We start from the raw sequence: 26661 nt of genomic DNA, 5'->3' as shown, positions 1-26661 counted from the left end.
AATACTTAGGAAGCTATTAAAGGCAGAGCAAGCCTGTATTTTATGAGTGATGTAGAGTAAGTAGGAATCCGAGAGTAAGAGGCCCTGTATTTCGACGGAGAGGAAGTTTTGTGACATGGTGTGTAGGTTAAAGTGCAATATTTCTGTGACAGGCTGTATGAGATGAAAGGTGTCCTGTAGCAATTCAGAACGGTTGATGAATTTAAAGGTTGTCAAGTCCAAGTGAGCGCGTTGTAACGCCTATTTTAAGCAAAAGTTGATGTTCTCCCAAGATTACTATTTTATGCAAGACCGTAGGTAACGGCAGTTAAGTCTAGGTGACGGTTCTATTTGATTCCAGCGAAGTGTATTTTGTGATAGTTGGCCTCACGAACAAAATACATTCTGACACACGGTCAGGATATATTTAATAACTCTAAATTGAATTCTATTCTGCATCTTTACGAGACGAAAATGTCGCTGACGGGAAAAATTGCGGGTGTGAAAAATGAATTTTATTAGAATGATGATTTAGCTTGCGTAGATCGATGGGAAATTCCTTCACTGGGCAGTTCACGGTGATACCTGTTTGGAATGTTAACGTGGAAGGTCAGTTGGAGCCTCATATTCGAGTTATGCCGGGAATATCGTGATGTTAGTGATTATTTTTATCAGTGATATTACGTAATATCAAACGAGAGTTAAGTTTATTATTATTTAGTGAACTTCAATGCATGTGTTGAGATTGTCTTGAGGAATAGATTAAACTATTCGGACATCTGCTTTAATTTTGATTTCACGCGTTATTGTAGGAAATACACAGTAGTATTTCCAGGTTCGAGTTCAATTTTGTAGCGAATTTCACTTCATGTGTTAGAGTTCCAACGAGAATAAGATGTAAATATTCGGACATTGTATTGCAGTTTCGATTTCGCCTGGCGGTATGAGTGATGTGTAGGTACCATAACGTTGGCTCAACAATAAATTTAAGATGCTGGGTGTACTATATAACTTAAGGATGAATAGATACTGTAACGTTGGCTCAACGACAGGATTAGGGCGTCATCTGTACATAATCAAGTCATAAGTTAGGCATTTTTGTGAATCGACTTGAACGATGTTAGGAATTGCAGTAGTGGATACCAATGTGAAAGATAATAGCAGCTATTTAGGCAATGTTTCGGCATAATTCTTACTAGCCAGAAGGTGCTCCTATAATAGCGTTGCATCAGTAGGGGTATGAATGTAAGGGTTGTCCCATGTGGAAACTTCGCTAACGGAGACTGATCACTACTACTTAGCCGGGTGTGTGTTCAAGTTCGATGAAGTTTTGTTCAAATTTATTTACTTTTTCTTTACTTTAAGACTTGTTGTGTCCGGCATATTATGATATTGCCATGTGTTGACACTTAGTTGATTTATGTAGGATTTACACTACGAATGTAGGTCCGATTCGTCAGCTGTTATCTATATATATAAAATAACATGTCCTGACTGACTGACTGACTGACTGACTGACTGACTGACTGACTGACTGACTGACTGACTGACTGACTGACTGACTGACTGACGGATTCATCATCGCCGAGCCAAAACTACTGGACATAAAGAAATGAAATTTTGGGGATATATTCATATTAAGATGTAAGTGCTCGCTAAGAGAGGATTTTTGGATATTCCGTCGCTAAGGGGGTGAAAAGGGGGGTGAAATTTTAAAATGAATGTATCTATATCCAAAAACTTTAAAAGTTTACAGATGTAAAAATTGGTATTTAGAATCTTCTTTAAAAGAAAGCAAACACATATTTTTTGTTTTCAGAATATCCCAATAGGAGGGGTGAAAAAGGGTGAAAATGGGTTAAAATGGGTTGAATGCCTTTAATCAGGATACCGATACTTATATCACAGAAACTGAAGATATTACAGACCTGAAAATGGGTACTTTTGATCTCTTTTAAAAATAAAGAAACACGTACTTTTTGTTTTTAAAAAATCCAATTAATGGGAGGGTGAAAAGGGGGTGAATTTTTAAAATGAGTGAATCTATATCTCCAAACTTTTAAAGTTTGCAAATTTGAAAATTGGTATTTAGAATCTTCATTAAAAATAAAGAAACAGGTATTTTTTTGTTTTCGGAAAATCGCAATAGGAGTGAAAAGGGGTGAAAAAAGGGTTGAATGCCTTTAATGAGGCTACTTATATATCAGAAACTGAAGATATTACAGACCTGAAAATTGGTGTTTGGGATCTCCTTTAAAAATAAAGAAACATGTATTTTTTTGTTTATGGGAAATCCAATTAATGGGTGGGGGGAGTGAAAAGGGGGTGATTTTTTAAAATGAGTGTAACTATATCTCAAAACTTTTAAAGTTTATAGATGTAAAAATTGGTATTCAGAATCTCCTTTAAAAATAAAGAAACACGTATTCTTTAGTTTTCGGAAAATCCCAATAGGAAGGGTGTAAGAGGGTGAAAGAAGGGTTGAATGCCTTTAAGGAGGCTTCTTATATCTCAGTAAATGAAGATATTACAGACCTGAAAATTGGTGATTGGGATCTCCTTTAAAAATACAGAAACACGTACTTTTTGTTTTTGGAAAATCCAATTAATGGGGGGGGGGTGAAAAGGGGGTGATTTTTTAAAATGAGTGTATCTACATCTTAAAAATTTTAAAATTTACAGATGTAAAAATTGGTAGTTAGAATCTCCTTTAAAAATAAAGAAACACGTATTCTTTAGTTTTCGGAAAATCGCAATAGGAAGGGTGTAAAAGGGTGAATAATGGGTTGAATGCCTTTAATGAGGCTACTTATATCTCAGAAACTGAAGATATTACAGACCTGAAAATTGGTGTTTGGGATCTTCTTTAAAAATAAAGAAACACGAATTGTTTCGTTTTTGGAAAATCAAAATATTGGGGGGTGAAAAGGGGGGTGAATTTTTTTAAAATGAGTGTGTCTACATCTTAAAACTTTAAAATTTACAGATGTAAAAACTGGTAGTTAGAATCCCCTCTAAAAAGAAAGGAACACGTATTTTTTGGTTTCCTGTAAATCCCAATAGGAAAATCCAATTAATGGCGGTTAAACAGGAGTGACAAATTGGGGTAAATTTTTTGAAAGACTATATCTGCAGAATATCTTAGAAACGCAAAATGTTACAGACGTAAAAAGTGGGTGTTTGTAATCTCCTGTAAATGTAAAGAAACATAGGTGATTTGTTTTTGGAAACTCCACTTAAGGGGAACTCAAAAGGGGTGAGATTTTAAAATGAGGATTTTTACAGTATATCTAAAAAACTTAACATATTACAGAAGTGTAAAATGGTATTTTTATCTCTATTAAACATAAAGAAATGTGTATTTTTAGTTTTCGGAAATACCACTTGGGTGGAGGGGGAGGGGGGTAAAAGTGACTGAAAATGGTGTTGAATTATTTTAATTAGGCTACTGATATCTCAAAAATGAAGATGTTACAGACGTGAAATTTGATATTTGCAATCTGCTTTAAAAGTAAAGAAACACGTATTCTCAGAAAATCCAATGAAGTGGGGGGGGGGGGGGGGTGAAAGAATTGAAAAATTAATTGATTTAATTGTATGAGAATACATACATCTAATAAAAACTAAAGTTGTTACAGACGTGAACATTCGTATTTGGATCTCCTTTAAAAACAAAGAAAAACGCGTTTTGGGGGGGGGGGACCCATCTTGGAAGGCGGGAGTGTAAAGGAGTTGAATTCCTTTCATGAGGACACATAAATCAAAAACTGAAGAAGTTAGAGTCGTGATAATTGGTATTTAGAAGATCCTTTACTATTAAAGAAACAAGTATTTTTTGCGGGAAAATTCACTTGGGGGGGAGGGGTTAGTGTGAAATGAAGTGAAAAAAGTAGATTATTTTTATGGGGATACTTTTATCTCAAAACTGAAAGTAATGGACGTGAACATTGGTGTTTGGAATCTCCCTTAAACATTAAGAAACAAGCCTTCTTTTAATTTTTTTGGTGAGGGGGGGGGGTTTGTCGGTAAATAAACTTAACGGCGGTGGGGTGTAGAAGGAGGTGAGACCTATTGATTTTACTGTTCTTAATGTACTTATAAGTATCCTCCGTTGCTCAGGCGGCAGCGCGCCGGCCTCTCACAGCTGGGTTCCGTGGTTCAAATCCCGGTCACTCCATGTGACATTCGTGCTGGACAAAACGGATGCGGGACAGGTTTTTCTCCGGATACTCCGGTTTTCCCTGTCATCAGCCATTCCAGCAACACATAATAATAATAATAATAATAATAATAATAATAATAATAATGTTCCGGACCGTCGTCAAATGGGTGGACCGCGCTGGAAACGGCTCCTGGACGGGTAATGACTAAGAATGCAGTCCGCCCGCGGGTTCAGTGCCGCCAAGGCACCCAATATGACACCACGCCGGATCTTCTGAAGGATTTTATCCATGTTAAAAATGATTATAGGAAAAGATGGCAAAGATTTACGGACCCAACTGACCGGGAGGAATACCTGAGCCTAGCCCGGGAGGTACGAAATCGATTACTGGAAAGGAAGATTGAAAAATGGAGGAAACGTGCCGTAAAATAATAGAAAACGAGTCAGATCGGGAATTTTGGTGGATTCTTGCAGAAAACGAGTCAGATCGCGAATTTCGGCGGATTATATATCTAAAACAATAAGCATTCAATTATAAATTTCAGTATAATCCCGTAGCGCATCACGGGTATCTTGCTAGTTACATATATTTGTTTTATTTTTCGTTGTTCACATTATTTATGTGAGACGTTGATCTACCGATAACTTGTAGATTGGTTTAATAGGACAAATGTATGTAGATAGATTTGTAAATGTAGTCGTAGAAATAGAAAATTGGAAAGATTTCCTTTTGTTTGTTTTATATTGTGGACTTTTAATGAATTTAAAGACGTAACTAGTTTCGTAACCTGAAACCTGGTTTATTAAGGACATTTTCAAGTAATTTATCACTTTTCTTTAACTTCAGTGTTTGGAGTTCTTCTAAATGCATATTGAATTAATGTTTGCCTGCATTTCGCAGTTTTGTTCTTCCAGAATTATGTAACATAAGATCCCAACGGATCAGGTATTGTTGGTTCGTTCTGAACATCTGTTTTGGGTGATGCATATTCAGCATTGGGATTCCTGTGTAACTTAAGGGTGTCACGAGATGACAATACATGGTGGAATTTTATCTTTGATTGTGACAATTGCTGTTTACTTGTAATGAACACCATGCTTTCTAGTAATATTTCGCAACCTATCCAAAGCGACTGATAGTCGATTTGGTTCGATTAAGGATTAACTCGCTGGGTGTTCCAATATGCAATAGGATAGTAACATTAATTAAATGTAAATCTGGAATACTACTTGCTGAAAGTCATATTTTCTATGGATCGTGTTGGTAAACTCTCAGTTCTCGTTTGAATCATTGATGCCCGATTTTCAGGTTCTTTTCATTTTTTTCTGGTTGTTGCTGTCCACGAATGTAACACTGTATTTTCAGTCTTTGAAAGACAATAATAAACAATTTTAATAACACCTTACTACTCACGTTATGCGTTGTGACTGCGCTAAACATGTTTTGAAAATTTTAAGTTACTTTTCTTGCATATTTAATAAATAAATTTTCGTGATTTACATGGAATAAATGTTTTAGTAAGTACACTTTTTGCTCCTCATTTGAAGTAGTTATGATGCTCTCCTATGAACCGCATCGTTTGTTCGGTTATGTGACAGAAAAACTCGCAAGGATCCCAAGATCCAAGAGTACGGTACTGCTCTACCGAAGCAGCCGAGGAAGACGACCAACGATGGAACAGTAAGTTCAAGGGTTCAGTATGGACTATTTCAATTACAAAAAATCATATAAACAAGTGTCCAATGTGCAGTTTTTGTGCAATTAAAGCTCATTGAATGGCATGCGTAGGAAAAACCTTATAAACATTATTAAGGACACACAAATAAGTTATTGGTATATTTATTGATGAAAAACCCCGACATGATGTGCAACACAAACGATTTATTGATGTATTTACTGATGGACAGAACCTAGGTCCATGCGCATTACAAATTGGACGCATGTTTTACTCGTTACACCTCTTTTACTCAAGATGTCCATACTACCTGTTACATGGATATAGCTTTGAGTGACAGACACACTTAACGTTAGCTTCTCGGTTTTAGTGAAACTGTAGGTGTAATGGAATGAATAGGTAGCTTGCATTAAGTGCATTAGTTAATAGCGTTAACTATGGTGTGCTCAATAAGTAAGTGATTCTTAAATCAGTATGGGGCGAAGCAAGCAATCCAGCAAATGCAGCGAGTGCAGTAGTGCCAACAGCATTAAGAAGACAGTACTAAAGGTACTGATGGACCCTGCAAGCAGAGGAAAATGATCTTTGCCGTACTGTACTCTAGGAATGTATGCTTGCGTGAAGTATTTACCCACTCCTAAAGTGTACTGTATTTAAGGTTCATTTTCATTTATATTTACATATAGGAAAATGAACACAGCCCAACTGAGGAGTGTCTGTTCAAAAGACGCTATTTCCACCTTAACAAAGTCGTGGGAAAAGCGCAGGAAACGTAAAATAGAAGACACATGGTACGTACCGTGATCAGGTCTGGTACAACATTTAACGACATGCCTCTTACTGGTATAGATTGCTCATGACAATCAATAATATTCAACTACTGTAATGCGTATGGACGATTTATTTTTCGGAAGTTGAAATAGCACCTATTAACAGACGTTCCTCAATTGTTCTGATGGACTGCATATAGATATGTGGATAGGAGGCGTGACAAGTGTTAAGGAAGATAATTGATACAAAGAACATTGTGACATACGAGCTATTGTTTGTTCACCACTGACATAACGCTGGTGTTCTTCCATTATCTATGATTCAGACATTCGCAGTTGTTACTCTCACCAGGTGATGCTGACCGTTATGTTTTGCTCATCAGCGTAAACAAGCTAATGACTCAGAAAATTGTCATACGTGTATTGAGGTCAATGTACTCTACATTTGTTATTCTACTAACTGTTTCCCTAATGTCTGTATAAGTGGTTATATTGAGCTTCATAGTCCAGTGTATGTTGCTAAATTGATAGCTGCCGTTAATGGAGATCTGTACGCTCCGCACTAGAGCACACACCTTGATGAACACTCTTTCTTCGTAGAATAGAATGACGATATTATTTTTACTTCGGGATTAAATCCGATAGTTAATTTATTCTTCTGAATTTCTTGTAATATGATAAACACACCCCAGGCTTACTAATTCCACAGTACAATCTTAGTAATTCACTTGTGTATACCTGAACTGTATTGAACGTATATAATTACTGTATATGTCTCCAGACAAAGCTCTTCTCCCAGAGGGAAGTTCAGCTGACCGATGTGTAAAGGTGCGAGAATTCTGGTATTGTACGTACATCGCACAAAATACCATCTCATCATCTTCACGTACGTGAGAATTATCTTACCAAACACCTCACTCTGAAGAATTATAGCTCCAGCCCGACGTAGAAATGAGAACGTGGAACTACACATTTTCTCGTATAGCTTTCCGACGACCGGTACCAATCCCTATGTAAAATTATTACACAAATTAAATTTGAACGGCTAAATATTAGTCCTGAATTCATATTCTAAAAACTGCAGAGTATGCATCACCAACAAATAAGTGTATAATGTTCTGTCAGTGACTACAGATTTTAAGAAACGCCACTATGCCAGGATGTTGCATTGAAAAAGAGTTTCTAATGTGAAAGTAAGTCTATTATCTCGTACTTCACTTCTCAAATATAAATCAAGTGCGGCTGGGTTTGATCCTCTAATCTTGAGTAAAGTAGTCGAGAGCCTAACCAAAGGGGTCTAACGCAGTCGGTCCAATAGGCACACGATAGTTGGTTTAGGAGTCCTGCCGACTTATTATCAATTTATTTACGTTTTTAAGAGAAGTGGCGCGCTGTGTACAGTGATCCATCCACTAAGCTCCCAACCCAACTGTCCTGGGTTCGAACGTACATTGGGATCTCAATTTTCAGCGACACTATGATAGAGGTCTAAGATTTTATCCCTGGGGACAACCAGAAATCGTGACATGCAGAAAATTTCCTCTTGAATAACAAAATAAACTTTTCTCGGGTTTCTGAGGTATAATCTACGTAAGGCGGATAAACTAAACAAAATCATTCAAAGCCTAACTTTATCAGTATTATATATTAACAGTACACCCATATGCTAGCTGTTCTCAGTTAAGTTATGAATCTGATATCAATGCAAATATAGTATATTCATAATCAGATTGTAAGAGAAAGAGTCCAAGTCTTTTTTTATCAGAACTTCAATATTTTAATCTTTACTTTCATATCTCTGTCCTTAACCTTTTACATTGAGTGTATTAGTAATGTGGACTAACTACTAGAACAAGAGAATTCGATAGTTTAGGACAGCCTTCTATCAACATACGTGACGATTATCAATATGTTGACATTCTCTTTTCTCTAAGAAATATAATCCAGTCTTCATGTATTTCCTATTGAAGTTCAACAATTAAAGTGAATTTTTTCCGAAGTGCTTCTTCACATGTCAGCTAAGAAGCGTATGTTGCTTTATTTAGTATAAGATGATTTGGAGTGTCTCGTTGCACTGGGCCGAAATCTCATTTACTGAAAGGCTCACTGGGTCTTAGAGTATATCGAGATGTGGACTTCAATGGGAGCCGGTAAGCCTGGTGAGATGTTCACACCACAGGGAATCCTCTGCCGTCCCCGCCTCTCAACAAACCGGACACGGGGCTAAGCACCATATTTTCCTCCACCTTTCCCTGTAATTAAAGGTACGGTGCTATTAATCCTGTGTGGCTCTATATATACGGAATATTACTCCGCAGTATTATGTGAGGGTTTCGCTAAATTCCCAGCACGCTGCCTTATTGGATAACAACATACAGGCCAAAGCAAAGTGGCTTTAGCACTCTCATTATGGGATTTAGATATTCTTTTCACTTTGTAGTGAATGTAAAGTAGGGCCTGCTAGTACAGTCACTTCCAAGACACTGTATTACCTCACATTCAAGTTGAAGAAGAAAGGTAAGTGAATTGTATTATATTCTACAGAGCGAATCGTCTATACAGTAACTTACGTGTCGCGTAATTATTTCAGAATATTCGAGAGATGATGGGTTCAATTCACATTATGGGCAGCCTTGAAGATGTTTTCCCATGATTTCCTATTTCCAGACCTGGGAAATCCCTGCGTCACCGAAAACCTATCTCTGTTAGTATAACATTAAACAGAAAAGTAAATATATCTGATTCATTTATATGTTGAGTTGATGCGTATGTCCGCCGCGTTTTAACTGTAACAAGACATGTTAATATTATTTCGCATTTAATTGTGGCACATTTGACACAATGGAATACAATGGCAATACAAACTACACACTAATATTACTAATCATCATCGGTAATGTTCTACATCAACAACAACTTTCTGCCAACAATGGGGCAATTTTCAATTCCACTCCTGAAGAAATCTACTGATTTGGTTGAAGAAGTGGATAAGTTAATTTCGAAGATCACTCTCATCAGGAAAAGTGCGTCCTTGCCTATTGTTAGTTTAAGGAAGGAAGTGGAAACACTCCGGCGAATAAGCTGGTTGAAGCAGAACCTCTAAGTCAAGCTCCTAGATAAGTGCTTTTCTCACGTGAGCGGCATGCGGGCGTGCATTATCGTGCAATAGTATCATGTGACGTCGCCCCGGTTGGTTGACTTACAATGCGCTCGCAAGGCGTCTTAGTTGCTGACAAAAAAGTCACCAGTGACAGTTATATTTCTGGGAAGGAACTTCAGAGCTCGATGCCCTCCTTGTTCCACCAGTTGTTTAACATGACATGACTGTTTTGAAGGACACTAGCTCTTGGACGTCGGCTTGCCTTTTTATTAGGGTCCACCCATTCCTTTCGGTCTCCGGTATTTACACGAAGGAGTCATTTCTCGTCACCCGTAAGAATCCTGAACAAGAATATTCGATGCTGTTCATGAGCTAAACTAAAACGAGTCTATCTAACTAAAGCTAAAAAGGAATGCTTCATTCACCTGGAAAGAAGCGAGTTCAATTCCCGTCGAAAGGTCGAGATATTTAGAAAAAAAGCTTCCACTTCTGGAGAATCACATGCCCCGAGGTCCACGCAACCTGCACCACAAATGAGCAACAGGTTAATTATTAGTGATTATGGTGAACGGGAATGGAGATGTCCACACTATCCTACAAGCACCGAGTTTACGGGTAATTAATTCCTTTGCCATACATTCCTATGGGTTTCTTCAGGGCCTGTGGAAATCGCTTAGCTTTTGTTATAAAAAGGAGTTCAGAAGTGTAAAGTCGGTGACGTCCTAGAGAGTTGATCACCTTAAAAATACCAAAATGCTTAGAAATTGGCGTTCCTTGATCAAACAGACAACGTGTAAAACGAACAAATTACTACATTTTTAAAATGTTGTATCTTCTGGACGCGTAAAAATATTAAATATATTATTCCAGTTTAATGAATCTCAGAATCTTTATCAAAATGGATATTCATTTGTTTGATTCAACAGCCTTAACAACGGCAAGACGTCCTATTATTGAAGTGGAATTAAGATACGCCAGAGAAAAAAGACTTAAATCATACTGTAAGTAATTTTGGTTTCATTATATACGTTTAACAGGGCAGTATATTAATTCGGGCAGAAGTTTAGAATGTATACACATGTTCAGCTTCAAATCGATAAAAATGAATTAAATTGATTTTGAAATTAATCTCTGCGGTGCACATATTTGACAACTGCTGCCCAGGGAGTTGTCCAGTAGACTTTAGAATTTAGAATGTATACACTTTTTCAGCTTCAAATCGTTAAAAATGAATTAAATTGATTTTGAAATTAATCTCTGCGGTGCACATATTTGACAACTGCTGCCCAGGGAGTTGTCCAGTAGACTTTGGAGCTCCACGTGGTCAGCGTGAAGTCGTACTTAGTTGCATTACTTCGCTTTCTTGATTGGGTCCGCTACCAATAATGTCATGCAAAGTCACCTCCGTACAGGCCATGAAGGCCCTTGGAGGAGTGGAAGGTAAAGCCTTCCACCATTGTTAACCTCGGCACTTGATGGGGTAGAGTGGTTAGCTCTACACCAGGCCGCCTTTGCCCCCAGGAATTAACATGGTACTCATTTTTGGTGTAGGCTGAGTGAACCTCAGGGCCATATGCACCTCCGGAAGTGGAAATCTCGTTTCTTAAATTTTACGACTTCCTGACGGGGATTCGAACCCACGTCCTTCCGGGTGAACCGAACACGCCTTTACGGCCTCGGCCAGGCAGCCCCTATAATGTCATGAGGTTGAGTAAAGTCCATTCGAACCCGAAGTCCGGAAGATAAATCCTATGAATAACTTGGAATCGAAGCCAAAACATTCGTTTAATAAGCAGACATGCTATTTCAACACCTCGAGACCGTCTTTGGAGGAAAGATCTTCAAACATTCAGTGAATTTTATCAAAACACTCTCTCATTCCCTTAGTAAAGGTCTCAAATGGTTCTTTTTTGTGTAAATCTGCATTGCACATTCATGTAAGTTACATTCCGGGGATTATGATCATGAAGCAATTCTCTTCCATTTTACTTAAACCACAGACATGCAGTACGCCTAAACATTTTCGCTCCGTCGATCAATCATCTAATCAACTGGTCAGTCAAAAATCCGGAAAAAGTCCTACAGTACTCAAGAAGGTACGATAGCTTTTGAGGATTCACCATCCAAGTTGACAGTGTACTTATAAATACAGAGGAAGTTTCGAGACACTTATCTCCAAATAAATGATTATATAAGTTTGGTTGCAACATATAACACAAGTGCAGCCCATTATGGTAATTGAACGCATATTGGGGCGGGGAATGCGTTCGTAGTGAAGCAGATAAAGATGTTAGTCAAAGGTATCCGTAGACTGTACGTAGGCATATGGTTGCCACGAAAGTAAATTTATCAGGATTATCCATTAACGCGGTAATTTTGAATGTATGAGGGAGGATGTATTGGATGTTGTACCATAGTGACCAGGAGGAGATTTCTTCCCAAGGCCACAATTGACCACTGTGATATAGAGTCTCTTCTGGTAACTGTCACCGAGTGTATGGAATATGTTTGCACTTCATCATAGAACTCAGATGAAACGAAGCATGAAACGAATGCGGCAATTGCTGTAGAGACCTGCGACGGGAATGTGGACCTAATATTTACTTTTGGAAATTCGTGTTCATATTAATCTACTTCCTCTTCATGAGAATTGAAATTCAACAATGTGACACAGATTAGAATTCAATAACTATACATCAGAGTAATATTTGCTCTTCTGTAGCTATTAGCGCGGAAAAGGAACAAAGAAACTATAAGATTTCTCAAATTTCTATAAGTTTAATTGATTTAAACGATCCCAAAGTTTTATAGACTGAAAGTAGTTAATGAACCCTCTCGTTTTTCATACTCACTGCATTAATTTCTTGAATTAGTTCTCATTGGCCAGACTGGGATCAGTACATCCTTATTTAATTCCTGATACACGAGGTTTGATGAACAGGGATTACTGTACATACTGTACTTTCCAATATATAGCTATTGTTATTTAATATAATGTACTTTGCAAACGGTAGATCATTTCTCTTATTGTTTATTAAATGAAATGATTTAACTGTAGTTTTAAAGTGTTTCGTATATTTGAATGTAGTTTACGTCAGTTATAGGATATTGTTAGAAAGTAATAATATCGTCGCTTCACCGGTAAAAGGTTGTAATCCACAAAGCTCTTCCTATCGATTATTCTCCTTCAGACTGGTCACGCCTCCCAGCCACATATGGATATGCAGCCCATCAGAACAATGTCCGTTGTGTTCGTTTTCCTATGCCGACCAGTAACCGAAAATGAACCTAACATGCATTATACAATAGGAGTGCGTAAATACGTAATGCAAGCATACATTCGTATAATACGGTACAGTAAGGTTAATTTTCCTTTACACATGGGCATAGGAAAATGAACACAACAAAATTTGTTCTGATGGACTGCATAACCATATGATGCTGGGAGGCGTGACCAGTCTTAAGGAGAATAATCGATAGGAAGAGCTGTGTGGATTACAACCTTTTACCGGTGAAGCGACGATATGATATATTGTCAATGTTTCATTCAAGGAATTCCTAAAGGGGAGAAACATTTGTGAATACTGGACTAATAAACTTATACGGTTTTTAACTGGCTAATTAATTGACCATCCATAAAAAAAGCCTGACGCGTTTAGATTCAATTTGCTGCACCTACATCGGCAGGCACTACCACGAGGATGTCTCGCTATTGTTGTCACTGCTTCATGACAGGCGGCGGCTGGGGGTACTGTATCTTGATCATTAGCCCCACGTAACGTACAAAGTGAGTGTGAAATTTTGTCTCATAATCTGTGTGGAATGATATCTAAATTTCATGGTTATGGGGGTATGGTATGGTATGGTATGGTATGGTATGGTATGGTTCCAGTGTATGGGACCGTCACCAGGATTACTTGATTCGAGAACTGGAAGGAATGCATAAAAAAAGCAGCTCGATTTTTTCCGTGTAATTTTCGACAAAAGAATAGCATTACGAAAATGTTGCAAAGTTTCGGCTGGGAAGACTTTGGAGATAGGAGACGCGCTGCGTGTCTTTTGTGGTATGTTCCGAGGTCTCAATGGAGAGATGGCTTGGAGTGACATTTATAGACCAATAAGTTTGAGTGGTGTTTTTAAAAGTAGGAAAGATCACAGTATGAAGATAATATTGAAATTCAAGAGGACGAATTGGGGCAAATATTTGTTTATAGGATGGAGAGTTAGGGATTGGAATAATTTACCAAGGGAGATCTTTATAAAATTTCAAATTCATTGAAACTATTTAGGAAAAGACTAGGTAAAAAAACGGATAGAGAATCTGCCGCCTGGGCGACTGCCCTAAATGGAGATCATTGATTGATTGATTGATTGATTGATTGATTGATTGATTGATTGATTGATTGATTGATTGATTGATTGTGTGTATATTTCTAAGTATGATCATCCGTCTCCGTGGCGTAAAGGTTAGCATTATTAGCTGCAATCCGTAGAGATCTGGGCTCGATTGCAGTTTTTTTTTGCTATTTGCTTTTTTTTTTGCTAGTTGCTTTACGTCGCACCGACACAAATAGACCTTATGGCGACGATGGGATAGGAGAGGCCTAGGAATGGGAAGGAAGCGGCCGTGGCCTTAATTGAGGTACAGCCTCAGCATTTGCCTGGTGTGAAAATGGGAAACCACGGAAAACCATCTTCAGGGCTGCCGACCGTGGGGTTCGAACCCGCTATCTCCCGGATGCGAGCTCACAGCGATTGCAGGTAATGTCAGAGTTTAAGATTGGCAGGAGTGCTGGTATGCAGTTTAGAAGGTACATGAAGCTACCTCCAATCCGGGTGTACCAGAAAGGAGCTGCACCACTCTATCGAGGTATTCCATTGATCCGTATACCAGGAAGGTGTTCACTGGCATTTTGGAAGGAAGAATGCGATCAGTGTTTGAGAGTAAGTTGGACGAAAACCAGTGTGAATTCAGACCACAGAGGGGCTGTCAGGATCAGATTTCCAGTTTGCGCCCGGTAAATGAATATTGTTACGAGAGGAATAGACAATTAACTTTAAGTTTCGGAAATCTAGAGAAGGCATTTGACAGAGTACATAGGGAAAAGATTTTAGCCGTACTGGGGCTCTGGGATTAAGGGTAGATTATTAAAAGCAATCAAAGGCATTTGTGTTGACAATAGATCTGCGGAGAGAACTGATTACAGAATGAATTCTTGTTTCGATGTACTTACATGGGTGAGATAAGGCTGTAATCGTTCACCTTTGTTGTTCATAGTTTACATGGATCATCTACTGAAAGCTATAAGTGGCAGGGAGAGATTCATTTAGGTAGAAATATAATAAGTAGTTTGACCTATATAGACGACTTGGTGTTAATGGCAGAGTTTACTGAAAGTCAGCACTATGATATCTCGGAACTTGAATATAGGTGCAATTAGTACCATATAAAAATTAGTCTTTCCAGGACTAAAGTAATATCAGTACGTAAGAAACCTAAGGGAACGGAATGTCAGGTTGGGAATGTCAAGCTGGAATGGGTAGGTGCAGTAATTTCAAGTATTTCGGATGTGTATTCTCCCAGGATGGTAGTATTGTAAGTTAGAATTTATCAGGGTGCAGTAAAGCTAATGCAGTGAGTTCGCAATTGCGATCAACAGTATTTTGTAAGAGGGAAGTCAGCTCCCGGACGAAACTACGGTTCGTCTTCAGACAAACTTTGTTTTAAGGTTATAAGAGCTGTGTGAACTCGGGATATCTTAGCCAGAAGTTAGAAGTTAGTAGCGAGAATGACCGCTTTTACAAACAGGTGGGAACAATGGCGGGAGAGTACGCGGAATGAGGAGATAAATGCTAATTTAGGAATGAACTCGATTGATGAAGCTGTATGTATATGCTGGCTTCGAGTGGGTCATGTGAGGTGAATGGAGGAAGAGAGATTACCTAGGGTAATAATGGACTCGGTCATGAAGGGTAAGAGTTGTAGAGGGAGACCAAGACGAGGATGGTTAGACTCATTTTCTAATGATTTGAAGATAAGAGGTGTCGAACTAAACGAAGCCACACAGTTAGCTATAAATAGACGATTTTGGCGGCGTTTAGTATATTCACAGAGGCTTGCTGACTGATTTTTGTGTAATGTGTGTACACTTATGCGTCGTGACTAGCGCAGTGGCTTAGTTGCTGGCTTTCCAGCCGGATAACCGGGGCTCAAATCCCGGTCGATTCTGGGTTGGAATTTTCATATGAAAATTTCCGTGGTATCAGGAAGAGCATCCGGCCTTAAAACTGCAGCCAAAATCAAAATTAACCTGGGTGGCTGCTGTGACCCCAGAAATATTTGAGATAAACTGAAGTTTATTGTTAGACTATTTAATAAATGTTTTAAATTAGCACTGATTTGCGTTCCCAATCGTGACTGATAGTTGGCAAGTTGCAGGTGTTTTGCCCAAGATATTGGGCTTAAAATGAAAAAAATCTCAGTGTGAATATTTTGGACACTTAATCGAACTACACTATCTCCTGAAGCTTAATGTTTGATTTCACAGATGTTATTAGCTGGAGAGATCTAATTATCATAATTTATGGCGCTAATAAACTACAGCAGCACGTGTCTTTGAGATTGTCGCCGTGTTCTTGGTTATGACGAGTGTACCCGGTTTGGGCGAAACACGGGTTTAATCTACAGAGCCCTTCCACGCGCGGTTTTTGCGGCTTTCTCAGTTGAACCCACAAGAGTGTTTCTGGACCTTCTATGTACACCACAACGGCTGAGGATTTGGGGCGGCACTTTGTGCGGCAACACACACGTAGCACGTTGCTTGAGCTCTAACCAACTAGACAGGACAGTCTGTAGAGGGAGGGAACTCATACTTGCATTGATTACTTCCTTAGAGGAACTCTATGACCAACCCTTCACCGGGCATTCTAAGTCACCCTATTTCAGTGAACTGAGCAGCTGAGGTTTAATATTTGAATCTCAGGCTGTGGTAGACTTTAGCGAATATCATCTGTAGAAGAACATGTCGTCGTTGCCGGGACGAAACCTCCTATGTGATAACATTTTTGGAGATATACTGACCCGCAGCACATACTTTATGAAGAGCGCGAATGCCTTGACTGTATTCACACAATATTGCACCTTGGATGATAGAACATTACCGGCCAAAGTTCTAAGCTAAAATATTTCACATAGGAGGTTATGTCCCGGCAGCGACGATGTGTATTGCATGCCTTGATCCATGCCACCTCGAACTTTGAAAAAAATGCATATACAGTATAGGATTGTATATTACGATGCATCTCCAGGCATTACTCAAAACAACGTCATAATTTATAATTTTTTAAAACAAGAGTCTGTCGAAAAATTTACACCAGGCGGCTCGCGATCGCCTGATATCTATATACAGAGTTACGCCTTTCATGAAGAATACAGAGATGGAAATCACACACGTGATAGCATAGACATACATAGTTAAATGAAGAGGTAAGGCCATCTACGCCCAGGCCGTGAAAGCTTGAAGAGCTTCCACTGTTTGTAACCTTGACACTAATATATAATAAGAGTGGTTATTTCTATGTTAGGCCGTCTTTTACCCCAGGAATTAATCTGGTGACAATTTTTGATGTGTGAACCTCAGGGCTATGTTCTCTCCAGAAGCAGAAATCTCGTTACCAATCCTCGTCGTATGCGCTTGCTTTTCTTTGCTCTCTTCCATCCTTTATCACTCAAACCTTTCAATGCATCTCTGTCGCTAAATATAAAGGTTTGATTATAACTATCTTACGATAAAGTGTTGGATTTTTCAGCATGCTTTCCCCATTTATTCTGGGCGAAAGCACATAGCTACTTATTTGGGATCCATGAAATTGAACCCAATTTATTGCCAAGTACACTAACACATTGGAAATTTTCTCATATCATGCAATGCCAATTTAAGTCAAAGACATTATTTTGTGAGCACATTATAGGTCATGAGTGTTTACGGAAGTGTGGTAAGAAATTTGGACAGTGCCGTAACCGGTCACAGGTTTGCAAATTCTTGGATAGGCCTATCTATTTAAACCCTTTTCGTGTAATTATCCTGCAACATTTAACCTTTTAAACCACTTAGGTGACAGGTGAGATGAAGTGATCCAACCCGCACACTTTTCCGTCCCTTTCGATACGCGTTGAATAAAAGCAATGCAAATTTTGGTCCTCTACTTTACTGCTCTGAGTGAATTTAGATCTCGATATATATGGTTCATACGCACATAAAGAGATTCGGATCAAAGTTTCACAACTCCTAAATCAAACCGTAGAAGCAACGAAGACAAATAAGCAGTTTTTTAGTCTATACGAATGCACCAAAATCCTCTATGGTACAAATATTTTGTAGGACTTACCATTTGCGTACAGCAGCTGGAGCCGATATTGGATACCATTGTTCGTTTTTTGGCCTTCAGTTTCCTGGAACGAAAAATGAGCCTATTTAACTCGACAATAATACATACATACACCAATAGAAAGCAACGAAATCTTATCCATGCTCGACTTTTCCGATTGTATTAAATGTACAATAATTGAGGTAAAACCCGTACTTCAAGAAAGACAGAATATTGAAAATATAAATATTTAACGGGATTTTTGCTAAATGAAATAATTAGTATCATCATCATCATCATCTGTTTACCCTCCTGGTTCGGCTTTTCCCTCGGACTCAGCGAGGGATCCCACCTCTACCGCCGCAAGGGCAGTGTCACGGAGCTTCAGATTCTTGGTCGGGGGATGCAACTGGGGAGAATGACCAGTACCTCGCCCAGGCGGCCTCACCTGCTATGCTGAACAGGGGCCTTGTGGAGGGATGGGAAGATTGGAAGGGATAGGCAAGGAAGAGGGAAGGAAACGGCCGTGGCCTTAAGTTAGGTACCATCCCGGCATTCGCCTGGAGGAGAAGTGGGAAACCACGGAAAACCACTTCCAGGATGGCTGAGGTGGGAATCGAACCCACCTCTACTCAGTTGACCTCCCGAGGCTGAGTGGACCCCGTTCCAGCCCTCGTACCACTTTTCAAATTTCGTGGCAGAGTCGGGAATCGAACCCGGACCTCCGGGGGTGGCAGCTAATCACGCTAACCACTACACCACAGAGGCGGACGAAATAATTAGTAACACAGTGAAAATCAAGATATCAAGAGCAATTTCAATATTACTTTTCTAATAATAATAATAATAATAATAATAATAATAATAATAATAATAATAATAATAATAATAATAATAATAAAGTTATTTCCTTTACGTACCACTAACTACTTTTTAAGGTTTTCTGAGAGGCCGAGGTGCCGGAATTCAGTCCAGTAGGAGTTCTTTTACGTGCCAGTAAATCTACCGACACGAGGCTGACGTATTTGAGCACCTTCAAATACCACCGGACTGAGCCAGGATCGAACCTGCCAAGTTGGAGTCAGAAGGCCAGCGCCTCAGCCGTCTGATCCACTCAGCCCGGCATTACTTTTGTAAAGCTAAACAATGCTGTAGACTTTGTATTTCTTCAAATGATAATGATTTCTTGCCAGTTTTATATTGGTCAGTAATGTTGTGTGTTTGACGCTCACTCACATACTGTTAGTTTAAAGGTTTAGAAGGCATATTTTTCCGGTTTTGCCCTGTGAACATTCTAAGTAACTTTTTCTTACCGGTCGTCCAATACAGGAGGGTACCATTTTTATTTTACTTTTTGCTAGTAGCTTAACGTCACACGAACACGTCGAAGGTTTTCGGCGACGCAAGGATGCGAAAGTGCAAATATTGAGTAGGTGGCGTTTATTAAGGTACAGCCCTAGTATGTGTTTGGTGTGAAATTAGGAAAACACACAAACCCATCTTCAGAGCTGCCGACGGTGGGATTCGAACCTATCATCTTACGAATGTCATCTCAGGGATACGCGACCGTAATCGCACTAACACCACGCTCGGTGATCCCAATCGTTTTGAACTGAGTATTAAATAACATATATAATAATAAATCTTTTGTTAAACGAAAAATAACACTGCACAAAAAATTGTTGACATTTTTCATGCCATGAAATGAAAATACGTCACTCTGACTAATTCGCGTTCCCTCAGTTCAAACTTGAAGTCAAAAGTCCCCTGTCATATACCGTTTTCTTAAAAAAGTTAAAAACTGTATACTTCCTTTTTTATAGTTTCACTTCCAGAGTCAACATTTTCCTACACTCCGCGTTCAAAAGTAGTCCTTCCTGTTTTATTGAAAAGGATGTGCTGATTACTGATACAATGTCAAAAAGCTTGAAAAACTAAAAGAAATTTGAAATACATTCACATAACGTTTAAGTAATTTTAAAACTTACAATTTTATAAAGTTTTTCTAGAAGGCTTCCTTTTGTAGTTTGGCTCGAAACACTCAGTCAGAAGAAAGATAAGATAAGATAAGATAAGATAAGATAAGATAAGATAAGATAAGATAAGATAAGATAAGATGGTGTCCGGTCATTTCGTACCAGAGATATTAAGTGTCACTTGATTTTTGTGGACATCTCGTACCACCTAGGCTCTTAACTGCTTTCGAAAGGCTTTCCGGTAATCCCCGAATAATTACTCCGGGACAATCTCTACCACTTGATGTCAGATGAGTCAGATGATTAATATCAAAGGTAAGATTGGAATTCCCTGCCCGAGTCAGCCTAGTCTGCTTTTTGATTGCTTTGTTGAGAATGGAATGGAGAACCCAGCCTTTCCAGTAGAAATATTTAACTGTCAAAGTAGGCGTTATAGGTCAACAAATTCTATCCAGGCTGGAAGAACCGTTTGGATACCCTCTTAGCAAGACCAAACCCTAGAATAAAAAAGTTGTAATGTCTTGGAAAAGAGAGGCAGAAAAGACCAACTGTGCCTTTATAAAGTACGAACTGAGCAGTGAAATTTCAAAGAGAAAGGAGAAATACGGAATGTATGACGAACGGCTTGACAGAATAATGAAGCGGTATGAAGAAAATGGGCACCTAAGATACTGCTCGAAAGCTCTCCCAAATTCGTAGAACTTGGAATGAAACATCCCATGACGAACTTGCTCTCTGTTTGGCTGAAAAACACCAAAAATATTTTAAACACCAAAATCAATACGAAAAACACTACAGAAGAACGTAAAAATGGCCAGAGCTTTATCACAGCTGATTTAAAACGTTCCAACGTAATTTTGAACGATTTATAAAAAATTTGCCAATCCAAGGCCTGAAGAAAATGTGATGGTAATCCGAAACTTTCCTTTTTATGATGTTATTGTCTCCGTAATTATTATCAGGATTAACTGAGAAAAATACTTGACATACAGGAGTTAATTACAATTCTATAAAAAGCAGATGTCATCCATGTTCAGCTCATCATATAAAGTTATTTTAACATTTCTTTGCGCCACGCCAGGCATTTAATCATTACTTCTGAACAAGTTGACAATTCAAAAACTTAATCGTAATGGATCTTCTAAATCACCAACGCCATTGTTATGCAAAATTTAACAAAATTGTCATCAGCTGTTTTCGCTAAAAAGGATTTCAACATCAATTATCTTCTCTTCTCTTCTCTTCTCTTCTCTTCTCTTCTCTTCTCTTCTCTTCTCTTCTCTTCTCTTCTCTTCTCTTGTTTTTACTTTATTATCTTAAGTTTGCTTTAGCCGTGCAGCACCCTGCGAAGGATTAACAGAAATTGGGATTGCATTACTGAAAAAAATCTTACGTGATACGGGTAAACGGAATACATTTCGAATTCAGCTCACACAAAGACATACAGATTTCATTGGTTTAAGGTTTGGCATTGTACTGTTGTTGTAAAGTGTAGTAAGTGCGCTTAGACGTATAAGCTAAGAAAAGAAATATCAACTGAAGGGTTTGAGAAGACAATTTTTAAACCTGTGGGTACATGTGTATCTGAGGCCTGGACAATGGTACATATGGATGAGGGATTGTTAAGAAGATGGACACGGAAGATAAATGTATGGCAATGATTGGTAGGCAACATTGTCCTTTCCCACAACCTCGGCCATCTCATTATTTAAATATGAACATTAAATTCTGACCCTGAATTCTCGTCAGCCGGTAAAGAAGCAAACATAAATAAGTTACAACAATCAGCCAACGTTGAATGTACGTATTAAGGTCATCATATTATTATTCTTTCAAACTAGTATGAGTTTTAAACATTACCTTAATTAGACTCAGTCAATTACTTCCTACTGGCCTCATTTATGACGCGACACGAAGCTCACGTGAGTATGATATGACGTATCGCAACACTCAGGACGTCTAGGGAGCACAAGAACACTAAAAGGGCTTGATTAGCACCAGAGGGCAATTTCGCAAATTCATGAAATAGGCAACTTGCGATGTATAGAAAACTTTTATTGTTGGTTCATTTTTGGGAGCTTTTTTTTTTTTTTGCTATTTGCTTTACGTCGCACCGTCACAGATAGGTCTTATGGCGACGATGGGACAGGAAAGGCCTAGGAATGGGAAGGAAGCGGCCGTGGCCTTAATTAAGGTACAGCCCCAGCATTTGCCTGGTGAGAAAATGGGAAACCACGGAAATCATCTACAGGGTTGTCGACAGTGGGATTCGTACCCACTATCTCCCGGATGCGACCTCACAACTGCGCGCCCCTAACCGCACGGCCAACTCGCCCGGTATTTTTCTCTGTGGAATAGGGGTAGTGGATCTGTCTCTTACAGGGTTAAATTCGCGGCTCGTGGGAAGATTTCACGGGGTTCACAACGTTTACTAGCCCCGTGAAATCAATTCAACTGACTGACTGATGTGAGAGTTAGAGGACCTTCTGAACAGTCAAACAATATGGGTGAGGAAGTTTTCACGTTAACCAGGACATACTCTTAACATCATCATCATCTTCTTCTCATTTTTCTTCTCCTTCTTGACGGGCTGAGTAGCTCAGATGGTTGAGGCGCTGGCCTTCTGAGCCCAACTTCGCAGATTCGATCCTGGCTCAGTCCGATGGTATTTGAAGGTGCTCAAATACGTCAACCTGCTGTCGGTAGATTTACTGACGCGTAAAAGAACTCCTTCGGCCGTAAATTATGGCACCTCGGCGTCTCCAAGCAGAAATAAAAGTAGTTATTCGGACGTAAAACCATTATTATTATTATTATTATTATTATTATTATTATTATTATTATTATTATTATTATTATTATTATTATTATTATTATTATTATTATTATTATTATTCCTGGTCTTTTCCCTATCTTATTGCGGTCGGCACTGTGTGTGTAATTGGCTGTGTTGCACGGCCGAGTGCCCTGCCTGACTTCAATCTTACGTGGAAGGATATACCTAGTAGTCACTAGCTCGTGTTTTTGTGATGGTTGGTAGTGTGGTGTATTTTCTGTAGATGAAGATACACGACACGTGGCTATTTGGGTGGGCAACAATCGTCTTGTCATTCCAGCCCTTAACACAGATGTATGAGATCTCGGTAAGGATTGGGCAGGAAGCGGCCATGGCCAGTCGTTAAAATGACCGAATGATTTGGTTGAGTGGTACGTGTCATGTTGTTCTAAACCAGCATTCAAATCCTACCATCGGCAGCCCAAAATAAGGATTCTGTGGTTTCCAATTTTCACACCAGGCAATTACCTTCTCAGATAACCTGTCCTATGCCATAGTAGCTGAAAGCCTGTGTGTATTTGTGCGACGTTAAACTTATAGCAAAATAAATAAATAAATAAATAAATAAATAAATAAATAAATAAATAAATAAATAAATAAATAAATAAATAAATAAATAAATAAACTTTTACATTACGTTAAAACGGTAAACACGTCCCATACCATTCTTCGATAGTAGAAAAATAAATTCACTACTACTTTTCTGATGAGGCCGAGTGTATCCCGTTCCAAGCCCTCATACATTGATTTAAATTCTTCTTGACAAAAATCTGACATCGAACCTGGAATAATTGATAAGGGAGTTAATTTGATAACACCTAGATCAGAGAAAAAGGATTTTACAAGAAACCAATTGTTCATCCCCCGTAAACTTCAATATAATGCGATTGATAATGAATATTAGGTATGCATTAAAGGTCGTGTACTCCTACATTTTAGAATGATCATTTCTTCCTGCAGCAATTTTTGATGACTCGACATTGTGTGATATCTGCAAATGCCATCGAGTACCAGTCATCGCGTATTTCTCCACACACACTGTTCGCTACCGTGGCCTGGGGTTTAAAATGGTAACTGCCTGACTGGGCTATGTTCAATTCTTGGCTCCGCCATCAATTGAAGATTGGTTTGAGGGAGTGGAATGCGATTCACTAAGTCATAGGTAACATAACTGAATAGAAAAGTGGGTTAAAATTCTCCTTTAGACCATACAAGAAAAGGTTTTCGGTTGTTGCAGACATTTCATCCAGGTGAATACCGTGACAGTTCCTAACACATATGACATGACCGATTCATTCTCATTCCTAGCCCCCGTCATGAGTGCACACACCAGCACAGATACAATATCACTGAAGGAGTTGGATTTGCGGCCTGGATTTCGGAGATAGTGGGTTCGAACCCCACTGTCGGAAGCCTTTTCCGATGTTTCCCACTTTCACACAAGAAAAATGCTGGGACTGTGCCTTAATTAAGGCCACGGTCACTTCCTTCCCACTCTTAGTTATGTTATATCCCATCCTCGCCACAAGACCTCTTTGTCTCGGTGTAACACAGATTGGAAGTAAATAGTAACATGTTATTAGGTAAAAACTCCTCACACCCACTGAGTACAGGGAGTTGATAATCTGAATGTCATTCATTAGTCCCTTACATGATTCATCATTCTGTTCCCAAGATAACGGGTTCGATTCGAGGTGAGATTGGTAGCATTTTATGGTATTTAAATGCGAAAAATTCATACAGAGCTGTTTAAGTTTCAAGTAATTATAATAATGTTATTGGATTTACGTCCCACAAACTACTTTTCAACGCCGAGGTGCCGGAATTTTGTCGCACGGAATTTATTTTACATGCCAACAAATCTACTGACACAAGTTTGACGTATTTGAGGACTTTCAATTACCACTGGACTGAGCTAGGATACAACCCGCGAACTTGAACTCAGAAGGCTAGCGTTCTACCGCCTAAGCTAATCAGCCAGTTATATAATTTTTATTTATTTTCTATTTCGAACACACTGAGAGCCTTGTTTTAATAGAGAGGGCCGAGAATCGTTGTTTCTTCGCCCTGTCGTTATTTTCTTTGAAAGTAAGCACAGTACGTTCGTGCATGTTGCATCGCATTGCAAGTCTGTGTGTGTTTCCTATATAATTTTGTGGGATATGAAAATGGAAATTCATAAATTACGGGGAATTCTGTTTTTACATCAATATACTCCTTTTAAGTTTGACTTCTTTTTTGACTTTATTTCTGATGGTTAATTTCCTCTGTTGAAAAATTCAATCATTTTTTCACGATTCTGTTTACAAGACCAAGAATTCTGGTCAACAAGCAGCGAAAGACAATTATATACTCGTATTTACTAATATGACAATTCAACAAGGCAACATTCGGGTCCTGCATGTTCCATCTGAACTCCGAAGATCGTCTATACATTACTCGAAATGATTGTATTCTGTAGTAGACGATAATCTAAAGCAATGTGAACAGTGCCATGACGGACGAGCGGTAATGGTTTGTTGACAACACGCATGTATCGTATGCACTATTATGTCTGTGTCCCCACGTCAGGATTCGAACTGTGACCCACACAGCATCACTCGGAAGCCCCATGAGCCGACAGTGTTAGCCCTAAGCCAGCCTCTGTCTACGCAGTGCGAGTCAATACATCAACTGACGACAGGTTTTGCATCTACATACAGTCACTGTCTGTTGAAACATCATTACTACCTGTAGAGAATAATGCGCAATCCTCCGCCACTGTATAAGCGGGATTCACGGTATAGTAACTGCACCTCAAAGCTAATACAGTATACTAGATAAGTAAGTTTGCATTTGCCACTGTGTCAAAACATCTACACATTTTTATCGCACAAATTGAGTAACCAAAAAATTATTTCATACGAATTCAAACGAAAAATTTCACGTACGCCGGTAGGAACCTTAAAGAATTACGAATAATGATAGGTCTAATAAAATAAATTAATGATAATAATGATGATAATGATAATAATAATAATAATAATAATAATAATAATAATAATAATAATAATAATAATAATAATAATAATAATAACGAACTTTATTCAGATTAATCCACGTATTTATGAGGTCTTTGGAGCTACCTGGCTCGATTTGGGTTTTGGCCGAGGGTTTAAGGCCGTTGCCCTTCCTGACATCACACGAATTTACAGATGAATATTCCAACCCGGGATCGGAATCGAGCATCACCCGTTATGCTGGAAGGCCATCAGCTAAGCCACTACGTTAATCATGTCCCCGGTAATAATAATAATAATAATAATAATAATAATAATAATAATAATAATAATAATAATAATAATAATAATAATAATAATAATAATAATAACATCCACTTTTCGCACGCCCCGATGAAGTCACGGAGCACAAGAGGATTTGGTCCTGTTCTGAGTCCGGATGCCCTTCATGACGCCAACCATATGTTTAGTGACATATTCACTATTCCGTGTTTCTGCCGTAGTGGGTAGTGCAGTGTGTTGTGTGTATATGAAGAGGATACTTTTGGGACAAACAAAAACACCCAGTCCCCTAGTTAGAGCAATTAATACTTTGTGATTAAAATCCCCTACGCGGCCGGGAATCGAACCTAGGGCCATCTGAACTGACGGCTTCGACACTGGACGTTCAGCCAAGGAGCCGTTCAATAATAATAATAATAATAATAATAATAATAATAATAATAATAATAATAATAATCACAGACATGATCAGAAACGCAGACTAACCTTTTATGGGCACATACAGAGAATGGAC

The 26661-nt window shown here is 38.7% G+C and overlaps 1 protein-coding gene across 1 annotated transcript in view; it reads right to left on the bottom strand.

Annotated features, from left to right (window-relative positions):
* Nucleotides 1-26661, bottom strand: part of kn (EBF transcription factor knot) — an 891516-nt gene that overhangs the window by 744959 nt on the left and 119896 nt on the right. Inside the window, exon 3 of the mRNA XM_067139000.2 lies at nt 18076-18139. Coding sequence (XP_066995101.1) covers nt 18076-18139 — 64 coding nt within the window. The remainder of the gene's footprint in view (nt 1-18075; nt 18140-26661) is intronic.

This window comes from Anabrus simplex, chromosome 2 (assembly GCF_040414725.1).
Source record: "Anabrus simplex isolate iqAnaSimp1 chromosome 2, ASM4041472v1, whole genome shotgun sequence".
Lineage (NCBI taxonomy): Eukaryota > Metazoa > Arthropoda > Insecta > Orthoptera > Tettigoniidae > Anabrus > Anabrus simplex.
This window is presented reverse-complemented; position numbering and strand designations above follow the sequence as displayed.